The 22164-nt window shown below is 39.3% G+C and overlaps 1 protein-coding gene across 5 annotated transcripts; it reads left to right on the top strand.

Annotated features, from left to right (window-relative positions):
- Positions 1 to 18: 18 nt before the first annotated feature.
- On the top strand, positions 19 to 20343 carry CNOT7 (CCR4-NOT transcription complex subunit 7). Of its 5 annotated transcripts, none has more exons than XM_061371066.1 (7): positions 19 to 137; positions 1155 to 1361; positions 1660 to 1853; positions 5052 to 5213; positions 11110 to 11254; positions 15806 to 15916; positions 18625 to 20343. In XM_061371066.1, exons 2-7 carry the CDS (start codon positions 1245 to 1247, stop codon positions 18751 to 18753), a joined length of 858 nt encoding a protein of 285 aa, XP_061227050.1. In that variant the 5' UTR covers positions 19 to 137; positions 1155 to 1244; the 3' UTR covers positions 18754 to 20343. The 5 variants fall into 5 exon arrangements, with proteins under 5 accessions (XP_061227050.1, XP_061227023.1, XP_061227033.1 ...); XM_061371039.1 differs by lacking the exon at positions 19 to 137 and adding an exon at positions 178 to 312; XM_061371049.1 differs by lacking the exon at positions 19 to 137 and adding an exon at positions 179 to 308.
- The last annotated feature ends 1821 nt before the right edge of the window (positions 20344 to 22164 follow it).

Raw genomic sequence — 22164 nt, 5'->3', positions numbered from 1 at the left:
CGCCCCGCCCCGCCGCTACGTCAGCGTGCAGGTTGCGTCGCAGCCGCGCGCCGCCGACCTGATCCGCGGACGGGAGGCGGAAGGCAGAAGGCGTGGGCGCGGTCGGTGATTGGTGCCGCCGCTGTCGGCGGTCAGAGGTGAGGGGGGAAAGGCCTACACAGCGGCGCGCGGCGATGATGTAATGGCTTTTGTGCGGTGGGGCGGCGCTTCCTGCGTCTCGCGCGGCGGCCGGTGGCTGTGGGGCGTTCGCGGGCCGCCGCGGGGCCTCCGCCAGACCCGCCGCGGCCCGGCGCGGCCCGGCCGAGAGCGTGAGTGAGCAGCGAGGGAGGCATGGGGGGCGTCGGCGGGCTGCGGGAAGGGGGGGAGCTGGAGACGGCCCGGTGCCTTGCCCCGCTTGGGCCCACGGTGGCCCCGCTGCCTTACTGGTGGTCGTGACGGCCTGCTGCGGGTGGGTCGTGGTTTCCCGGGCCGCCGAAGGTGGGCTCGGGAGCGGAGCCTCTGCCGGCTCCAGGCCGGGGCGGGGCAAGGTAAGCTGGGGTGGCCCCTTCCCACTGCGGCCCATTCCCCATGGCGGGGTGCTGCCTGGCGCGGTTTTGCGGCTCCTTGAGGCGTTCGTCGGGCCTTATACGCACAGGGAAGCGGCCGGGAACCTGTGAGCGCGCGTCTGTTGAGCCATGTCTCAGTTCCCTGGGCCCGTACGAGCTGAAAGAGACGCTTGCCCAGGGAGGCGGCCAGCTCGGGCGGCTTCCCGCCATCCGCAGTGCCCCCCAGTTCTGCGTAACGCAAAGAATCGCATTGCCGCTTCGTTTCATGTTGCACGCAGCCGTGGCATCCACAGGAATGTGCTTTTCTAACCTATGGGGAGTAACGCTTGTGGGCTTAAGTACCTCTTTCATCAGTTGAACTAGTGCTCCTTGCTGGTTTGCAAGGCTTTCTGCAGGAAATGAAGTTACTAACAAAACCATAGGGTTTCAGTTTCAGACAGTATTTTGAACTCATATAGCTGAAATTTGCATGGTTTTGGTGGCTATGTTGTGCTGCTTGTATGAAATTCTGAAGAATAAAGCTTGATCCTGGAATTAGGATGTGCTTTTTCCCAGATAAATGAAGAATAAAAACTTATGCTCTGATACTTTACTTTCTTTGTCTCTTAGGTTAAAAAAATAAACAGTTGACGTTCTCTTTATGAAACTGGTCCTCAGTCAAGTGTAACTTTTGATGTATGGTCTCTAAAGCCCCCCACTATGCCAGCAGCTACCGTAGACCATAGCCAAAGAATCTGTGAAGTTTGGGCTTGTAACTTAGATGAAGAGATGAAGAAAATTCGTCAAGTTATACGGAAGTATAACTATGTAGCTATGGTAAGTGGGCATTTGATGTTTTTCTAGCAAATTACCACGATAAACATGATGCCTTCATTTGATGTTAGTAAATTAAAGCTATGGGCTTGTTCATTCATTTTAACTGAAAGAATAGTGGAATCTTAAGGTTGAATTAATGCTGTACAAATATTGGGATCCTGATTATTACCTTTTTAAAAGCTAAATGTAGAGTAATCTTTAGCTATGAAAGTTAAGATGCTTGAGATGTTTTATTAAGAATGAGCAACGTGTATTTTTATGGGTGCCTTATGTTGAAGTTTTAATTCTTTTCTTGCAGGATACAGAATTTCCAGGAGTAGTTGCAAGACCTATTGGAGAATTCAGAAGCAATGCAGACTATCAGTACCAGTTATTACGCTGCAATGTAGACTTGCTGAAAATAATTCAACTAGGACTGACTTTTATGAACGAGCAAGGAGAATACCCTCCAGGAACATCAACTTGGCAGTTTAATTTTAAATTTAATTTAACGTAAGTCTTAAACGTCTGCGAGGGTGAATATGTGTTTCTGACTTAAAATGTGTTCTAGGTTGTGAAACCTGTAGCAATTATTTTTATCTGAATAATTGGAATGCTCTAGGTACTTTATGTATCTATACATAAATAGGAAAAATTTTGTCAGCCACATACATGCTTTCTTTCCTCACTTCTGTACAGCCTGTCTTGCTGTTAGTAATTTGATGAAAAAGTTTCAAAAAGAGGCATTTATAGTTGGTGTAAGAGTTAGCTTAGTCTTTTCATATTTGGCATTTCAAAGTACTTCTACCTTAGCATAACTCTGACTAGTTATTACAGAAGTCACATTATTCCTTTGCATATTTTTAAATGGAAAATACCAATGTGAAGAAAAAATGTAATGTTACTGAAGTGACTAAAAAGGAGCATGACAAATATCAGCAAGTGTGATATGTACTGTTTAAAATAACACTATTATTAAGAGGCTCACAATAAGTTCTAGATAATACGCTAGTAAATTACATTCAGTTTTTAGTACTGCAGCAGTCTGTCTTGTGTTTTTCAAAGCTGTATACTCTGAGCTACTGTATTTTAATTTTCTTGTATAGCATAGTATTGTTTAGGTTGGAAAGGACCTTTAAGATCATTGAGTCCAGCTGTTAACCTAGCACTGCCAAGTCCACCACTAAACCATGTCCCTAAGTGCCACATCTACAATTTTGGGTCTTGTAAATGCCTTCAGGGATGGTGACTTCACCAGTTTTCCTGGGCAGCCTGTTCTAATGCTTGACAATCCTTTTGATGAAGAATGGATTGTTGATTCTATAGTATAACTCCTGTGAAGATTTTTATTCTGGATTATTTCTGTAAAATGTTGGTTTATTTTTTTATGATCTATTGGAGTAATATTGTGAACTATTTTGCCATGTGATTTTCATCAGTGATAAATCTTTTAAGTATAAGCCTAATTTTTCCAGTGAGAACCCCACAGATGCTTCTGTGGAGTCCTGATTATACCTTTAGAAGGTAGTTGAGACAAGGCTGCGCAGTATCTTGAGTTTTTTCCTGAAGTAAACATAATTGGTCTGATAAATTTTCATATGGCCTGAGCTGAGTATCAGTGCGAACTCTACTCAGACTTAAGCATGTTGAAGGCTTTTGGCAGTTTACAAGCTGATCACAGGACAAGTTCATGTACATGAGTTAAAATTGCAGCCTAAAGGAGCTTTAAAGAACAGACCTTTTTTTCTTCTGCAGATAAAAAGAAGGGTTTTCAAAGTAATCAGGCTTCTTGAAAAAAAGTCTGCTGCTGTCTCTTGATCTTTTTGCTTTTCTAAACTGTCAGTGCTGTGTCTTGTTACTAGTCAGTTTGGGCTTAGGAATGACATGATTTTTTAAAAAAAGTTTTGTCTGAAGCACCTCTTAAAAGAACTGGGAGTGCAGATTTGTTGTTTTGGTATCTCTAACCTTACCTGGCTATATAAATGCTGGACAGAAAGTTTCTGTTTTCTTAATAGAATATATTAATCTGGCTAAATATGGGAGGAGGAGAAATGAATTAGTAACTTCCAAACTGTGATCTGGGAAGAAGAACCTGTGTTATGCTTTTTTTTTATTTTTATTTTCTTCAAAGGTCCACTTAATGTCAAGCAACTGAAAATAAAAGTAGTTTTCCATCCACTTGTGCCAGATACAGTGTAGATAGGGCAGCTTAGTAAGGCAAGATAGGCAGTCACCTAACGAACTAGTGGTTCCCATGGGGGATTTGGTACAAAATGTGAGCTAGGTAAGTGCTGCATAAAGCATGAGGTTTTTTTCTTGTGCATGGTTGGTGAAACCTGTTTTATGTTTTTCTAAACTTTTTGGGAAGTGGCCCTGTGCCAAGTGTTCTGTTCCTGAAGCAAAACAGCTGTTGGCTGTTCCTGGAAGGTAAATTTTTTTTGTGTGTTGTTCCAGCCAGGTCTTGTTATAGTGTGCTTTTAAAGAGCGTAAATATTTCTCTAAACTGACTATCCACCTGATGAGTGCAAAGCAACAAACTAGAATTGAAACTTCTTCTTTTAAAATAGGCATGTTTGTTTTGGATGGGTTCTTTAATGTGTTAGGGAGATGGACAGGTGTTAGGAAAATGATGCCTTAAAGCTGGAGCACTAATGAGCAGCTGTGTAGGAGGGAGGGGAAAAAAGATACAACACATCTCAAGAATGTATCTCTATGTTCTGATGAATGATGACCTGCTGTTAGGAATAAGGGGTATGAGTCTATGACTGAATCTAGTAGTCAAGTTTGATATATTGGTTGTCGTATCTCCTTTATTTTTTGTGGCTTGTTTTGGTTGTGTTTATTTTTTTATTAAAATTGAAAACTATACACTGAAGAGAGTTTGTAGAATAGTATGTTGGTGACAGTAATATGAATATCATCCTCTAGGTAGATTAAACTTTAGGGGAAAAAAAAAACCCCAAAACATTGATTTCATCACAGCATCCCTAAGACTTTACAAAAATGTTAATAGTAAAGGGAATGAGTAGAGGGATATGAGAGGATCAAACAAGGCATAGAGGAATCTTTTTCTAGCCTGTGAAATTTTAGGTCCAAAATATGGCTATTAGAAGATGGTCTTTAGAAAGAAAATGTTAGGCTACCTGAATTTTAAGGGTTGACTAGGTGGAACAAAGGCTTAATTTCCAGTTGTAGTGAGAAGGAAGTTTTGAGCGTGCATCTAAAACTTTACATACACTTATATCACAAGAATGTGTGAAAAATATTATTCACAGAACTACTGCAGCACTGGGATCTGGAGTATACTATTCCTAATTCTGTAGTGCAGGGCGTTAGTGCTTCAACTGTTAACGTTAAATTTGTCACAGTTCCAGCAATAGATATTATTCAGTAAAATATGTGTATTCATACATTAACTTTCCTTAGATTTGCTAAAAGAGGAGTTTTGGGTAACTGGGAGAGGAGCAGGAACTAGTATTTTATGAAGGAGGAGAGAATGGAGATGCTGGGAAGGATGAAATGCTGGTGATGGTTCATAAAAGCCATGAAAAAGGTTTGTTTTGAAATTAACATGGAAAAAAAAAATCAAGTTGTTCCCTCTCTATGCAGCAAAGTCTGTGGAGTGAACAACAAAAAATAAATGTTACCAGGTTTATAATCACTGAGGTTTGTAGATTCTGAAATTTACTTTTTTTTTTTTTTTTTTTTTAGAGAAGATATGTACGCCCAGGACTCTATTGAGCTGTTGACAACATCTGGTATTCAGTTTAAAAAGCATGAAGAAGAAGGAATTGAGACACAATACTTTGCAGAACTGCTTATGACATCAGGAGTTGTACTATGTGAAGGAGTCAAGTGGCTTTCCTTTCATAGGTAAATTTTGCATGTTAAGGGTTGGCGTTTTTGGCACTGATCATTGAATTTTAGAGCTTGGGTTTCACATCTCATGTGATAAGTGGTTTACATGTGATAGCGTATATAGCAGGTACCTTAGTTGCTAAGACTTTGAAAGTATTTCTGCTGTAGTACCTATAGCACCATTCTGTATTAGAGTGTAGTGGTGTTTTACTAACGGTGTTTACACTGTAACCAGAAAACTGTAAACCAGAAAAGCAAGAAACTCCTAAGCCAGCAGGTGGCATTGTATCTTTTAATATCACACATGCTAGTAATAATTGTAACAATGATAAAAGCAAGCTATTCCTAAGCAATTCTTGAGCAAATGCAGTTTGTCTTAGAGCAGCGACTGCAGAACTGTCAGTGAAGAGTTCTGTAAGGCACTTTTAAATTTGTTCTAAATCTCCTGGTAATCTGGGCAGCTGAAATTGCTCATCTTGAAGGAGAGTCCTGATAAACCTTGATTCTGTATTCTAAGCCTTGAATATATTTTACTATTTATACCAGCACAGGAGCACATTCTCTAAGTAGAAATAGAATTGTGAATGCTAAATCTCTGTGAATCTGTCAAGATAGAAAAGATCTTCAGGCATTAATAAGATTGAACACCTTAAAACTTAGACAGGAGTCATTGTGTAGTCAGCTACCTGCCAGAGGTAATTTGCACTTCTTGCAAGCAACAGTGGCTTTAATGGCTTATTGTTATATAATGCCCTCAAGTTGCCATCTTAAATGCTGGCTGATAAATAAGTCAACAGGTAGAGCAAGCATTTTAGCTTAGACTAGTAGTTTCTTTACAACCTTATTGTTGTTTATCATGCATGCTACATTGTTGAGCTGTAATATGTAGATGACAAAATCAGAAAAAAGGAAATTCTTCATTCTTAAGTGTTAAAGCTTGGAGGGGAGCTTTGAAGAGAGAGTCACATGGAATTAGAGAAGTATTTATATTTTTAACCAACTGAAAAATAAGGATTTCTTCAGCAAGCAATGCAAGACAGTAATGGAAAGATGCATATAACAGCCTGTTGCGGAAGTCATCATTTTGGCTTGCTTTATAGAATGCAAGTTTTAGACTGACTTTCCTTCCAAAGGGGAGGGGGAACAGCTAACAAAAAAAAAATCAGGGATCCTCTTTGAGTACGCTTGCCACCTGATCTGCCTCCATCTTCCACTTGCAGCTGTCTCTACTCACAATATGACTCCAAAATAATCTTACTCTTGCTATTGTGCTACTGCAGTAGCACCATGGGAGAAAAATAATGCCATGAGCTGTGTCAAACTTAACTACAAATGCTTGAATTAGCGAATTAAGTTTCTTTAAGCTTCTTAAACCCATTATTATGGGCTCTTATGTGCATATTTTTGATTTACACTTGACTATAGTAAAATAACCTGGATAGTTCAGGAGAAGGGCTGGGGAGGCATATTATGCATGTATCTTGTACATCAGCAGACACTGCCACATAGGAGCAGTTACAGCTACAAAAGTGTTCTTCCAGTATCACTTAGTAGTAAGTTTAAGGGTCCAGTGTAAGCTATCCTAGCAAAAGAATACCTGAACCATTTCCATACTAGGGATTCTTTTTAAAGCATAATTACATTGATTGTGTGTGATTCCTGACTCATATGCTGATTGAAGTGTAGTGTAAACTTTGAGCAATACTGTCATTTTTACTAGTGCAGCTTTTGTAAGGGATTTGGAATGGCTTTATCCAAGTCCAGTTTCATTTGTGCTTAAATGAGTTTCTGTTGTGGACTTTACTGAAAATGTCTTTAGAAATCCCCTTAAACAGCTGTTCCAGTAAATGTTTATCCAACACTGATTATCAACAACTCTGCTTGATGTCAAAAAGCATGTAAAGGCTCTTGTGCTTGATAGAGTATGTTGATACTATCTTGAGCACAGAACTTGGGATCTAAGATTGCACAAAGCTGCAAATGAGCACGGGTCACATAGAATGTGCCACAAAGAGCAGTAAACAGCTGTTTCTAAATTTATCTTGTGTTGATTGTGATTATGTACTGTTGGTGGAAGCTTAAACAGCAGGACAACTCAGTTGAAAATTTGTTTCATGTAGGCTTTCCACGCAGTAGTTCTTTTACTACTGCAAAAAGGTGTACTTGATGTTGCTGACCGTGCTATTGGTTCTGTTTCCTCAAAAACTTTAGTTACTACTTATCCTCCAAATGTATGAGTCTTCAAGGAAGTGGGCAGAGGGAAGTTACTCCTTTTTCAGAGTGAGCTTGTGTGTTGGTTTTGTATCATTTCACATCTTTGATTTACTTGAACTGTTATGTAGTTTATTTCTAAGTTGTTGGCTTCTAAAATAGCTTGCTTTGTGCTTTTTACCTCTGCATTTGATGTAACTTCCTTACCTATTGGTGAATCTGTATGGATCTGCACCTCTGCCATTGCACTGTCACCGATTCTTGTATATATCACAACTTCTTAAGCAACTCAAATCTTGTGTATGTTAAAATGTATTTGAGTTGAGTGAGGGGGGGGAAACCCTGAATTTTGATCTTGTCACCGTTGAGAGCTGTGAGTGCTTGGCAGTCTAACAAATTATAAAACAGAACAGTTCAAATACTGGTTTTGTGGATATTCAACTGAGTATGTGCTGAGGCTTTGAGTGTCCACCTGTGTGCAACCTCAGTCTACCTTTGGGGGATCTGTACAAACATGCCTCTTAACCCAGATGTTTTTTGGAAGTGGGGAAGTTCCAAGCTATTGTATTTCAATAATCATTTGTGTGAGACAGATTTTAGTAAAATTGAATCTGTTGGTTCATTTCTGATAGCCAGTTAGAAAGTGAACTAAAGCTTTCTCAGGTCTGTCAGGTTTTGATTTATTTCAGAGACTGCTGGTGCTTGAGTAGAATTAATTGTTAATTGGCTATCTGAATTTCTGGAAGTATGGGAAAGAAGTACAGGCACCTTTGATCTTTTCCATGGTCTTGTTGCCTGCAGCTGTCCATGTTCAGTGCAAAAAAGAAGAAAGCTTTCTGGCTCCAGGGACTGTGGTTAGCTGCAGTAACAGTAGGTGATTATATTAGAAATAGTGAAAGCTTTATAAGGAATGGAAGCCTGTGTGCTTCAGGGTAGAAAGCAACCACTAATTGTCTATTAGAGGATTAGAAGGAAAGTTCTTTAATGAGCATGGGATTACCAAATTGCTCATTGTGGACTTTCTTATCCTTGTCCGCATTCAGCAGCAGTGGCCACTCAAATTTTTAAACTTGGTGTATCTTAGTCTTGGATTGAAGTGACAATCCTTATGTCTGTATAGGCTTGATGACTGGAGCATATTACCCCCCCAAAGTATACTAAAAAGATTATGTAAATGCCTTAATACTGCATTATGATTAGTAAAGCGTGGTTTGTGGTGATTGTTACGAGCACACTGGGACTAAGTCTAAACAGCTGGAATTTAAGAAATATGAGACATCATTTGTTTGAGCTGACTAAAGCTAACCCAGGCTTAGGATCCAAGAGCAAATATCTGACTGAATGTTGTCATGCAGTGGAAGAGCAATTATGTCTGTTAAAACAGTTGTTTGAATGCCCTGTTGCTTTTTAGGCACAAAGATCCTGAAATGAGTCTGCCACAGTCCCCAAGGCGGGGGGGGGGGGGAGGGGGGAATCTTCATCAAAATTGCAGATTTATGACCACCTCCTCCCTCTTAATACAAATAGTAAATGAATCTTCATGTTTCTTTTCTTACAGTACTTCCTTCTTAATGGAAGTGTTTGAGAGCATATGTTTGCTTGTAATTCAGACATGCGCATAATTCTTTCGGGAAGAGGAGAAAGGTCAAAAAATTTAAGAGGAGCACAAATACTGTTTTCTTTACTTTAAGAGTTTTAATACAGCTGCTACATTTGAGCCACAAGGATGGCAAATGGCAGGAATTCAGTGAGTTAATAACCTCTCTAATCTCCAGCGGAGTAAATCTCCTTAATCCTGAACAGCCTTTTCTGCATTTTTCTGAGCAGCCTTTTTTGCTAGCGTGGCTTTTTTCTTTTTATTTTTTTTCTCTAGAGGGCTTTATGCTGATACAGGCTTCCCCCCTTTCCCTCCCTGAGATCTAATAAAACTAAGCTTCCAAGCTACTGTTCTGCCAAGTATATTTCAAATTTTTACTTTATAAAACTCGGCTGAAATTCGTATTTATCTTTGGCTTCTTTGCGCCTGGCCAGTGGCTGCTGCTGTAGAGGTTGGAGTGCTGCCAGCACAGCTTCAAGGCACCAGATGCAGTGCAGGATTCGTTCAACATGAAATTCCTGTTTAGAGTACTGGAACCCCCCCCATGGGAAGGCTGCAATAGTCCCATTACTTTTGTATATCTTGTAATAATGGGCTCTTGGCAAACAGTCATTCATTCCCAGTATGTTTAAGATTTTCTACCCTCTCTCTAGAAAATCATAAGATAAAGATGATGTAGAGACTCCCATCATATAAGAAAGGTACAAAAAGCAGACCTCTTCACATTGAGCATGCAAGTGAAAGCTTTGAGCTTACGTCAGAATTCAGCAGTCTTTATGGGTCCTAAATATCCACAGAATCAATAGTACAGTGCCCATTTGTAACTGATTTGTCTTCTGTACTCCCTCAGTTAATTTTGTTCATCTCTCAGATAAAGATCGTCATGTGACCAAGAATGAATATGAAGTCTTCAACTGAGAATTTTGAGTCTCTGGTAGCCACCAGTTCACTTGAATTGTCTCTCAGCTATACACAAAGGTTCCTTAAGCAGCAAAACTGATGCAGCCTTCAGCAGAAGCAGCCCTGATGTGTGTTTTCATCTTTGTTAGTACAGGTGTTTTTAAAATTGCATGTCAGTAAAATCTAGGAACTGGTTTGGTTCAATGCAAACCTAATAACAAAGAAGAGAACATATCTGCCCCTCTCTAGTGTGTGTATGTGTGCGTACACAGGCAGTTCTGCAGGGGATCAGAACAGATCAGATTCATGAACAGATCATGGCTTGTAACTTCTGTCTTCCTAGGGAAAAGGGTAACTTGTCATCACTGTTGTGGCATTTAGTCCTGCTTAGTACCTGACATCTGCCTTTCCTATGCTTTAAACCCTAGGGTTCCTATCATAACCCTTTGTGAAAGTATGTGGTTTCCATTTTACTGCCTCACCTTGTTCTTCCTATGTTCTCATTCTTCAGTCAGGCTCTTGGGAAGGAAGTCTTCCCAAATTCTTCCTTCCACATACATACTATAATACCTCAGTTTCTTCTGCCAAACCTGTACTGCTCGGTTGTCTTGTTGCCTCCTGCTGACTTACATGCACACAGTGAAGTTTTTCCAACTTAATCTGTCCTTGCCTCCATAAAGAGTAATAGTCTACAATCTGTTTTTTTTTTTTTTTTCAGTTGTTTAATGTGTACTGATTTACTTGGGGAAATTGGAAGAAAGTCCAGTCTTTGTTGGTGAGGGTGAAACTTGCCTGCAGACATAAATATGCTGGCTCTGGAAACTCCTTAATCTTTTGTATTTCAAGAACTGTAAAAGTCTGTCTTGTTCAGTTTGTAGTGAGAAACTCAATTCTTACACCAGAATGCAAGTTTTTGCCAGACGAAGCCACAGCAGCATTACCTTGTTTTCAGGATTTAGAGAAACCCCTATAGGCAGACCTTTCTCTGTCTTCACTTGGCGTCATTCAGACTAAATTAAAATATTTTCCCTGGGATCTGTAATAGGGCCATTAACACTGAGGCTTAGTCTTTCATAAAATCAGTCTTAATTGCATTGAAATTAAGCTAAATGTCCTGCTAACGTGTAATAAAGTCTTGATGTTGGAAGTGAGAAGGATGCTTCTAAATTACTGGCTTATATTGTTTTTGTTATTAATTTGCAGTGGATATGACTTTGGCTATCTAATCAAAATCCTGACAAACTCTAATCTACCTGAAGAAGAGTTGGACTTCTTTGAGATACTGCGGTTGTTTTTCCCAGTCATCTATGATGTAAAGTATCTCATGAAGAGCTGCAAAAATCTGAAGGTGAGTAACCTGCTAATGGCTCAGAACAACTTTTGGGTTTGGAGGCAGAATTAGTTATGCCTAAAAAAAAAAAATAATTGTTATTTTCTACATTGTTATTTACTGGTTTTGCTTTGATAATACCTATTAAGCAGTGTTGTCTCAAGCTTTTATATTTAATATTAAAGGCTATTGATAGAAGCAGGCAGGAGCACGCATCAATTGTTATAACTGCTTACCTGGTAAAAAATTGCATGTTGATGCTGCCTTTACAGTGCCCAGGCTTTGTTGACAGATGATAAACCAATGTTTGAAATTAATCCTTCACTTTTTGAGCCATAAGAATTGATGGGTTTTGTATACTCTTATTTCTTCGTTGTGCAGTCCACTAAAGGACTGCAGTCATCTTGGCAAAGGTAATTGCGACGATGATGCTGTGGAATTATCTTGGGAAGAGGAATGAAGAATAATTCAGATGGCTTCATAAGGAAAGATAAACAACAACATATGTTCAGAGACAATATGTGGCTTCTGGGCAAAAAAAGCAGTACTAAAAACTTATGTCAAGCCACTGAGGCTCCTAATGGGTTTACTCTGTCAGACATAAAATGTGGATACTTAATTGGACTGGAGAATGAATGGAAACTGGAACTAAGTATGTGAAGGGGAAGACAGCAAATGAAAGAAAGATGCTACAGGGACTGTGAACAGCTTTACTTGCCAAAGAACTGTAAGAGTCTAGACTGCTGCTGGAAGGAGGTGCATCGCAATTAATGACTTGCTGCTTTTATGGGAAGTAACTTGATTCTCTAGGCTTTCTTAATGAGAACCTGCAGGGAAAAGAACACTGACTGTAGTACAACCAAATCCTAAGGGATGGCTTGCCACTTCATCATGCTGGACCAGTGATCTGTATGCTGTTTATAGTCCTCTGTTTCTTTCTGAGATAAAGTAATAGAGCATGTAACTTTTTAGTAGCCTACTTGTGTGGGAAGTCAACAGTGTGAGTCCTTTCTTAATTGAGTTAGTGTTGGAAAAAAAGACCTGCCTTCCAGTCAGAAAAAGAGAAATATACCTACCTGTGTTCATCTGGATCTGTTATTGGTATAATCAGCTGGGTAAATGGCAGAGTATTAATGAACATCATAAACACAGTTTTTCTCCACAGAGGCCAGGAGAAAAAATTCAGGAGTCTTAAAGGAGGGGTTAGGGGAGGCAAACCCAAAAAAAAAGCGTCCTCATTTTATCACTCCTGGTGAAGCAGCATAAAGCATCTGGTGTCTTAGTGGTGGCAACACACCTTCCAAAAGCAGAATGTGTAATCCAACTTTAGCGATGTAGGAGGGGCGACAGTGTCACCATTCCAGAGGTGACACTCCCAGTGAGTCTGGGGAAAAGAGGGGTTATATTTCCTGTCATTTCATTAAGATGTAATTGTGTGTAACTGTCATTGTTTAGAGACGCTAATGTTTTTTTGGAGACAAGATAAACCCTCCCAGGTTTTGTTCCAGCAAACCTTAAGAACAAGGGTGATTTTATTTTTCAGAGCTGAATATGTAGGTCAGTTTCCTGCCGTAAATCTTGATCCTGTCACCTGATGTGGAGGCTGGTAATGACAGCAGGGAAGGGATGTGGACTACCCTGCCTGTCCAGATTTATCAGTGATGAAATTATAGTGGACTTGTACTGTACTGAGAGCAGCTATCTGAAACAGATTGCTAAATATCCAGTTTTGTAACTAAAAATGCATGTGCTGTCTCCTGATACTTCACATTCAGTCTATTAAATTGCAGTGAACTGAACTGCTGTGCAGTTGTCCTTTATTGACTAATCTTAAAGAGTTTTTTCATATGGAAGTCGCTGACCTACTGTAGGTCCCTCACACAGTGCCCCCACACACCCATAGTCAAAAAGAAACATGCTTCAGGATTGGGAAGCTTTTAAGTGACTGAATTTATAGTATGTTACTCCAACTTAAATGGGCATGAATGTACTGATACGCAGGTTGGGAGTTGGTATATTGATTAGTATAGGTTAAAACTCCTGCTTGTTCTCTAAAAATCATTCTATGTAAACAATCCCAAACCTTTTCGATAGTAATGGTAACTCTAAGGTAGATTTATAGACCTTGTTGGAAAGTTGCTTTTAAATATGGGGTTCATGCAGAACAATAAATTCTGGTACCAGTGCCATGAAACCAGTGTTTGATCTGAATTTGCTGTTGGCTCTGGTTGTGTGTTTATGTAAATCAGTCTGTGGCTTTATTCTTGAAAGACTGATGGTCTGAAAATTTAGGAAGAATTTGGCCTTCTCTCCATGAGTAAAATGTTCTTATCTGCAGTGCAAAGTCTTGCCTGAAAGACAATCCCAGTAATCTTTCAGAGACAGCCAAATGTAATTCTGCAGGTATTGCAGTTGTAGACCAAGAAGACAAGTCGTGTGTGATACATTTACCAATGGATACATTCACAAAGGGATTAAAAGCACTACTTTCAAAGCATTCTTCTGTAGGCTGCAGTTACTGTAAAGTTTGAATTACTAAGGCTGCATTCCAGAGCTTGCAGCTGCTGTGTAACTGTTACTGATTTTTATTCTTGAGTGGTTTTTTCCTCAAAGTTACTTGAAGCTAGAGTAGATAAGTTACAGCTAGCAAAACCTGGTGATGAGGCACTGCTTATTCACAGCTTGAGGAAGCAGAGGGTTTAGGAGCCAAAAGTGATGGTAATGGGCCTACCTGCTGTTGCTAACTCTTCACAGATTGTTTTTGGAGTTTGAAAGCAGCAAACATACTTACATCTGAGATGCATTTTTTGTTTTCTGCTGACCACTAGCCCTCAGCATGTTTTTGAGTGTAAGTTAGATTGCTAAGCATGGTTGAAGTGTTCAGATATTGTATCCAAGCACATAAAGAAACTAGCTAGCTTCAGAGCGTAACTGTGTAATGTATAGACTTACTATCTTAAACTTCTGTAAACTGTATTCTTGCTGCTTAAGCTAGAATAAAACTAGCCATACCGGTACTATGTTTTCATGTTGGTTTGGAGCTGTTGATTCCAAACGGTGTTACTGAAGCTTCCATCGTTTTAAACAAAACAGAAACCTGGCCCAAAACCTGTTGCCATAAGATTCACAGAAATTTTCATAATGTTTGATCTCATTTTCAGATCAGGCTTTATTTCTATTGCTCTGTTAGTTTTAACTTTGTTATGCTTTTGCCTCTTATTGCTTCCCTTCCTGTACTTGAAATGGGTTGAGAGCGAGCAAAGGTGAACTGTAATACTAGGCAGTCTTTCTTTAAAAGCACTGCCTCTGTGCAACATTCTTTTTCCTTCCAAACCTTATGGGAGCACTAAGCAGTTTGTCTTCACATTTTTGATCCTTCTAGACCTTAAAGAACGTGCACATGCTTTAGTTTGTTTCCAGTAGCTTTATGGCTTAATCGCTTAAAAACAAAAACTTTATGTACAACATTATGTGCTCCCAGTGTAGTTTACAGCATTAGACTGCAATTACAGTATAGCCTGTCTGTCCTTCAACAGATCTGTGTTCCTGTGTAAAGCCAGACAGATTCTGACAGGTTTGCTTCCATACATAGTGGTTATTAGCATTTTGGGGGTAATAATCCCCAAACACTAAATAAGAGGTTTATTTAGTCACTTTGCAGTTAAGGGAATAGTTTTTCACATCAGCTTGTTGGGAAGAAAGTTTGCTTCAAAACTGGGTAAGTCTTACCTTTAAGAACAGATAGATTTGCAGCTCTGGAGTGATGTCTGCAGCTTCACCGTGTATCAACAGTCAAAAGAGAAAATTACACTTTTGAATTGTTCCCTTTGTGTGTGTGAGGTGTTTGAATACTTTGATAAGAAATAGGTTTCACTGCAACACATGTGACTTAAATATGGCTCTCTAACAGAAAAGCTGGAGTGGGTGCTTTCTTCCTCTTTGGACTTTACCATCAGGTTTCTAAATGCCTGCTGTGTAACACTTTCCTGGACTCCCTGTAGTGTTCTAGATACTTAAGGATACTCTCGGTTTTTGTGAAGGGAAGTGGAAAAACTCAGTTGTTGAAAGGTAAGTGGAAATAAAAAGGTCTGTTTCAAAGGAAGCCTAGGTATTTTTAAGTCATGGAGGCTTATGGGCACCTCATTTGTAAGCAGTAGAATTCTTGAGGTTGTAGAACATTTTTACCTTTTAAACTTTCATGCAAATACAAGCACAGGAACACCTGGTTTTGTTCTTCAGCACTGCCAGTTCTTTCAACATCTTGAAGGAGTTGTTTTGTAAAGTAATGACATCTGGTTAATCAAGAAGCTGGAACATGAAGGAGTAGTAGCTTTGTTGATAGTGCTTTATTTAATCAGTACTGACACAGAATTCTAATGTTGCTATTGATACTGAATGTTTGATTTTTCCAGGTGTGTATTTATCTAGTATAATACCTCCTTCAGCTACTGTGCAAGTGTTGAAATACACCTGCTGTTGTGTGACTTGTGTAACAGATTTTCCCCAAATACAGCTGTTCAGTTTTCTGCTTTATTTTTCAGCAGTTAACACAATTGTTTTCTGTTTCAGGGTGGATTACAAGAAGTGGCTGAGCAGCTAGAGCTGGAAAGAATAGGACCACAGCATCAGGCAGGATCTGATTCTTTACTCACAGGAATGGCCTTTTTCAAAATGAGAGAAGTAGGTGGACATACTGGTTTTGTCTCCATGATAGTAATGTGCTGCAATAGGTAGATGAGTTGCTGATTCTGTTAAGTCTGCTGTATTTTAAGGTCAGGGGTCACTCTTGACAAAGATAAGACCACCTGTGTTTTTCTCAGCGTGTGACCCAGCCCTTCTGATTCCCTGCTTAGATGCTGTGAGTGCATATTGCTTCTTATTTCTGTGCCTGGCTTTTGAAATCTTCTATGGTTTTTTTGTTTTTTTTCTATTACCTGTTTCGGAGGGTACCATTTTTAGGTGGCTCCAGAAGTGAGCATATGAGCTGCTGGAAGCATATGCCATTCAGGGAGTGTGGTTCCCATACTCGCACACTGAAAGCCAACTCTCTGGAAGCTTCTGCTCAGTATAGTACTTGGCTGGTGTGCACTGCTGCTTATGGCAGGTCTAGAGAGGGAAAGTGTTGACTAGTCACAGCTAAACTTGCAGGCTGTAGGTACATTAAATAATGACTTTCCACTACTGTGGAAAATGTCCATGCATTTGTTCCTTACTATTAAGTTAAGCACAGATTAACTCGGGTTCTAAAAGATTATACATTGGTCAATTAATTCAAGGTTTGCAGCAAGGGAAATCAGGTCTTAGAAGCTTCGCATCTTCTTGCTACTTGTCTGCATAAAACAGGAAGATATTGGGTTATTTTGCATTAGTTGAACAAATAAATGTTAAATGGGCCTCTTCTGCAAAGCATTTGCCAGTACATCTGAACATGGCGTTCTGCTAGTAATTTAGTGTTGCTTACCATGTCAAAATGGATGGCAGTAGTAAACCTCATCTTTTAATAGTGTTTAGTATGAAATGTCTACCTTCTGTAGTGCAGCCTTTTGTATAATGGAGAAAACGACCACAAGTTTCTGACAAATACTAGTGAGACAGCAAGTAAAAAATAAATGCTGTGATTTAAGCTGTTTTGCTCATTGTAACACTGTTCTGCTTCCACTGGACCTGCAGTTGTCAAGCAGGTCATAGGCTACAGATGCAATAGAGAGGTTTGTGTTTCTGGTATGATCCAAGGCCAGTGAGGCTAACTGCCATCTGCCCAGTATTGTTCTTTCATTCTTGAATTGGAAATAAAATCCAAAGCAAATAAAGAGAAAGAGGAGGTATGTGAAAATCATGCCTAACATACTGCCTTTCAAGTTTGTTTTCTAGTGGAAAAGGTTCAAACTCAGGACCATTCCTCTCATGAGATGCAGTTTGTGTTATGTGGCAAATAAGCTTCTTGAATATTTTTACCAAAAGCTGTTACTGGGAGAAGTAGAAGCCTTGGTTTTTAGTGCAAAGCAGCCAACAGTCATGGATTTGATTATTTTTTTTTAGTTCTTTCTCTGATTCTTTGCAAATGCAGCCTTTCTAAATAAGGGCACAGGAGTCAGAAATAGTTAATGTGCATTTTTAAAGTATTTTCAGTAGAGTTCATTGTTTAACAATGTATTTGAGTGAAAAAAAAAATTCATTTTACAATGCTTTTGGAGGTACAAAGTTTATTTTACTAATTGCTGTGAAGGATTTGCAGCTTGCTTGCTGGGTGTTGGTGTGCCAGCCAAAAAAAGTTCCCGATACATTTCTTCCCATCAGAAACACTTAAATACTGATTCTGCAACAGTAGAGCTGCTGTTTTGGAGTTTTCCTACCTAATTATTTTAAGAAGTGTTGGGGGCTTTAAAAGTTCTGAGGTCTACAATTCTTGCATTACAGAACTCCCCATTCAGACTGTGGTGCATGAAGTAAAGCTTGAAGGGAGAAGTTCTTAGCCTGGATCATATATGCAGTCCTCTGCATTCAGATTGTGTATTGTGTCGACCCTTCTTCTGTATGATTCTGGCTGTCTTAGGTTTCTGATGTTGATGATGACTTGGAATGTCAGACACTGGGATGTGGTTCCCAGTGGGTCACAGCAGGGTTGCTGTGAAGTTTTTAGTGTAGGTGGCTGTCCTCTTATTTCTGTGGGGTAACTCATGGTTTTGCTTGAAAATCTGAGTCTGAAAGCTAGAATGTCACAGGTTACGTATGTCTTACACTGAAAGGTTCTCTTTGCAATTAAGACTTGTGTAAATGCAGTCTTACCACAAAACTTAAGTAATTTTTGTGCTTCCTTATTAAATGAAGTTCCTCTCTGTGAGGAGCTAGCTGGAAATATGTTGTTCTGCAATTCTTTGAACTCCATAACGGGCTTTGCGCTCAAACATTCTACCCGCACTCAAACCTTTATAATATAAACGAGGACATACCTCCATTTCAGGACACAGTATGATGAAAACACTCATACTGAAGAGTAGGTACAGTATGGGCACCAATGATGGATGCCAGGCATATGCCTGTTGTGAGAAACTCCACAGAGATCAGTTGGAGAAATCTCTTCGCTGCACTTGCAGAAAAGCGGGTGATAACCGATAATACAAAATTACCAAAACAGTCCATTTGGCCATTTCATCAGGAAAGGTGCACAAGAAGACTGATTGTATTCGTTGGCAGATTTACTGTAAAGAATCATGTCATATAAGCACATTTTGATACCCTGTTAAGTGTGTTATTATGTTAATTATATCAGCTTCTGCACTTTGGGATTTCATATGTTATGCTAAAAAGTAACTTTTTAACACCTTTCTATAGTTCTGTTTAAATTGAGCCATTTCTTTGGCAATAATTTTTCTCTTTTAACTCTTTAGATGTTCTTTGAAGATCACATTGACGATGCCAAATATTGTGGCCACTTATACGGCCTTGGTTCGGGGTCATCTTATGTACAAAATGGCACAGGAAATGCATATGAAGAAGAAGCCAACAAACAGTCATGACATGAAATGAAAGACCATCTTTTTGACCTCCATGTGCTTGTATATAGGTTTTATCTCTGGTTGAACCCCTTGGACAATAAGGCTTTTTTTCCCCCTTTCTCAGCACACTTTCTTTTCTGCCTTTCTACGTACTAAACTTGACTGTTCCTATCACAGGATTTTGATCTTGATATTGATATGTAAAATTTTCTGGGTTACATTTTGGCCTCATAACTAGCCCATTTGTAAAGAAGCATGTATAGGATCAGTGTGGCAGAGAGAAGTGGAATGTTAAATCATAATGAATTTTAAGTCTGGTAAACTTACCTGTATTGATCTTCTGGTGTTTTGTCTCTTTTCCCCCTCCTTCCTCCAAATTAACTGGCACTGATTGTAACTAACTTTCCCCATTCATGTCTGTTCCTTCCAGTACGCAGGCGTTTTAGCTATTCAAGATTGTGGACCATCAGATTTGCACTTTAGAGAGTGACTCTGACTCAGATCCTCTGTTTTAGTTGAAGTTTTGTTTTGTTCTGTTCTTCTGCCCTAAGCTAGAAAACAATCATCTGCCAAGTTCAGCAGCTTCACGCTGTATTGCCTTGGTATCTCAGCCCACAGAACGTGACTTACTTGCTGCATAACCTCTGTCTGTTCGAGCAAAACAAACTACTGAAATCATAGTAACTGCTGTTATCTTATTAGTGTTCAGTCATCTTCAAACACATCCTGCACATGTCAACTGCTGGTTGGCCTTCTGCTTTAAAACCGCTCTGTAATGGGGGAAAGAGGCTTGAAAAAACAGCTTTACACCCTTCAGGAAAAGAACAGCTATGACTTCAGCGTTTTTGCTATGAAGCTGAGAGCTGAAGGATATTGGAATAGTAGGAGTTTCGGAATGGCACGCTTCCCTTGATTTAACTTCCTAGCTTTTATTCTAGTAATGTACACCTCAAATATTTTTTATGAAGTCATATTTATTACATACTTGATTTCATGATTTTTGAAAGTCAGTTTAATTAAAGACAAAACCCAAAGATCTGAAAAAATCCAACTATTTAATTGAATTAGAAGGACAATTAAATCGTGCTTTTTTGTAGTTGTTACAAAGACAGATGTTGCAGATATTTGTTGTAAAACAACAAAATATAAATAACTTATAGCTAATAAAGTTACCTGAGGAGTGTAATGCTAGTTTATTTTTGAGTATATCTTAGCAATATATTTTAGATATATTGTTTTAAAGGACCCTAAAGGACATTCTTAACTCTGCATAGCACGTGTACAGAGCAGTTGTGCAGGAAGGACTTTGTGGTATTGAATAGCTAAATACTAGCCTGAAATGATGGAAAGTGCGACACTGTGCCTGTGTGCTCGCGCGTACGTGTGTGTGTGCTTGACACAGAAATCAATAGTAGAAGAATCTCCAAATGTTCGCCAAATTACTCTGGTTTACCTTGTACGTAAAAAAATCAAAACGCCTTTTTTCATGGAGTTACAATGATGTAACTGGGTGGTCCTTTTTAAACAACAAATGATTTGCATAACAGAGGGTATTTGTTATTAAAGCTTTTGTAAATAAAGGCCTAAGAAATGTTTTCTTACATAACAACACACTGGTGGTTTTGTTGCAAAATTTTTCCTGGTGTATTTAGTCAGTTCAGTTCTGCATTCTGGTTCATTTAGGCATGACAGTTCTCTTCCATGTGCTTACAAAGTGATGTAACTCGCTGCTCCCTGACTGATTCCATTTCCAGTGCAGAATTCTCTTCGTGTGTTTCCAGTCACTTCATTCCTGCTCATGTAAGTTGCAAGAGTGGTGGTTACAATTTACTATGGAGGCATCCAAATCCCATTAGTAACTGATTTTAATACCATTATGCATTATATGACGATGGTTACGTTTTAACTTTGATTGCCTTTGGCTTTAATAAGATAGGGACTATATAATGAAAAACCAGGATGGATTCTTACTGTGTGTTACATGGAACATTTGCATACACGTGGAATGAAGAACCCCTGAAGTTTGATGCCTTTGCTTTAAAGTTTACTAGCTTTGCCTGAAACGTGCCAATACAGCTCACTGGGGTTAACTTTTAAAAGGGATGACTCTTCAAAGAACTTTGATGGCTTTTTGTTTTGAAGTAACTTCTTAGTTGTGGGTCAGAGGAAGTTTTAGAGGCTTCTGAATGTGTGCCTAGAGTAAAAGTTTTATTTCATATTCGGATGCACTTTTGAAGTGAATGCTGAGCATCCCACACACTGTGCTGTGCTTTTCTTTGCTTGCCATCATGAACCTGTCAGAGCTTGGGTTCCTTTTGGAAGAAGCTAAACCCAAAGATATGTGATAGGTGTGCACCTTGTGTCCCAGGTAGGTGCTAATGAGCACACTGTCTGCAGGACCAGGCTGACTGTGCTTAAGACCAAGCCTAAAATTCTCATAGGGTGTTTGACTTCCAGCAATTCTGTTTAGTTTTCTTTCTGTAAGAAAAGCTTCTCTCAAAAGCCACCAGTCAGCATGAAATGTAGATTATGCTTTATTCTGTGTGAGAGCTCAGTCTGATCAATGTGATCTGTCTGGGAGCTGACTAGAGCTGGGGAGACATCTGTGCATCGTTCAGTTTCCGTGGCAAAATTAGATTTAGGTTCCATTACAGAGTGATTTAAATGGTAAATTGTAGAGATTATGAAAAAAGTAATTTCTCCTTATGCATAGGACTGTTACTTGTGAACTGCAGAGCCTGAAATCTGAATCTGTTTCCAAAGTGGGCAGCTTGAATAGCTTTTGCAAAAATGAATGTGCAGGCACAGTTCCAGCTGTCTAGACGTGCACCTTTTTGCTCAGAGATAAGAATTCTTTTGTTTCTTTGCTCTTCTCAATCCATTTAAAATACTGTTGTTTGAATAGGCTTGTCAGAAGAAATGCAATATCAAAACCCATTATAATTGCTCTTTATTATTTACTTGTGTTTTTGGCTTCTAGAGTCAAACGAGTGTTCCAGGAATGTTATGTTCTCTGTCACTTTTTTAAAAAGCATTGAATCCCTTTGCTCACTGGAACTAGGTAAGAAGGATCCTTGAGATGGAAGAAAATGAGTTTGGAAAATATTCAGAGTATTTGATGCTTTTTCCTACATGAATTTGGGAGTGACCTATAACTTGACGTGCAAGAACTTTCTCTAATCGTACCTGACTGGTTACGCTCAAGCTCCAGAATGGTTCATTCCCTCACACAGGAAATAGAATGAAAGTAACAGGAAGCCTGCATCTATGGCCAAACTTGGGAAGTGTACTGAAGGTGGAAGCAGGGACAGGTGACAATATCTTCAGTGTGCTGGGGTCAGGTTAAGAAGGTAAAACCTATCTACCTGCATTTTATTTTTCAAGACAAATTATTTTTAAAGGGTAGTTGCTCAGACTTTGAAAGAAGGAGAT

This window comes from Neopsephotus bourkii, unplaced genomic scaffold (genome assembly GCF_033783945.1).
Source record: "Neopsephotus bourkii isolate Nb327-2 ecotype Australia unplaced genomic scaffold, CSIRO-AGI_Nbou_v1 NB_168, whole genome shotgun sequence".
NCBI lineage: Eukaryota > Metazoa > Chordata > Aves > Psittaciformes > Psittacidae > Neopsephotus > Neopsephotus bourkii.
This window is presented reverse-complemented; position numbering and strand designations above follow the sequence as displayed.

Excerpts from the sequence above, each read along its gene's own strand:
- CNOT7 (XM_061371066.1), top strand. The coding sequence starts at position 1,245 with ATGCCAGCAGCTACCGTAGACCATAGCCAAAGAATCTGTGAAGTTTGG. Across the intron at positions 1,854-5,051 it reads AATTTTAAATTTAATTTAAC|AGAAGATATGTACGCCCAGG; the intron begins GTAAGTCTTAAA and ends TTTTTTTTTTAG. Across the intron at positions 11,255-15,805 it reads AGAGCTGCAAAAATCTGAAG|GGTGGATTACAAGAAGTGGC; the intron begins GTGAGTAACCTG and ends TTTCTGTTTCAG.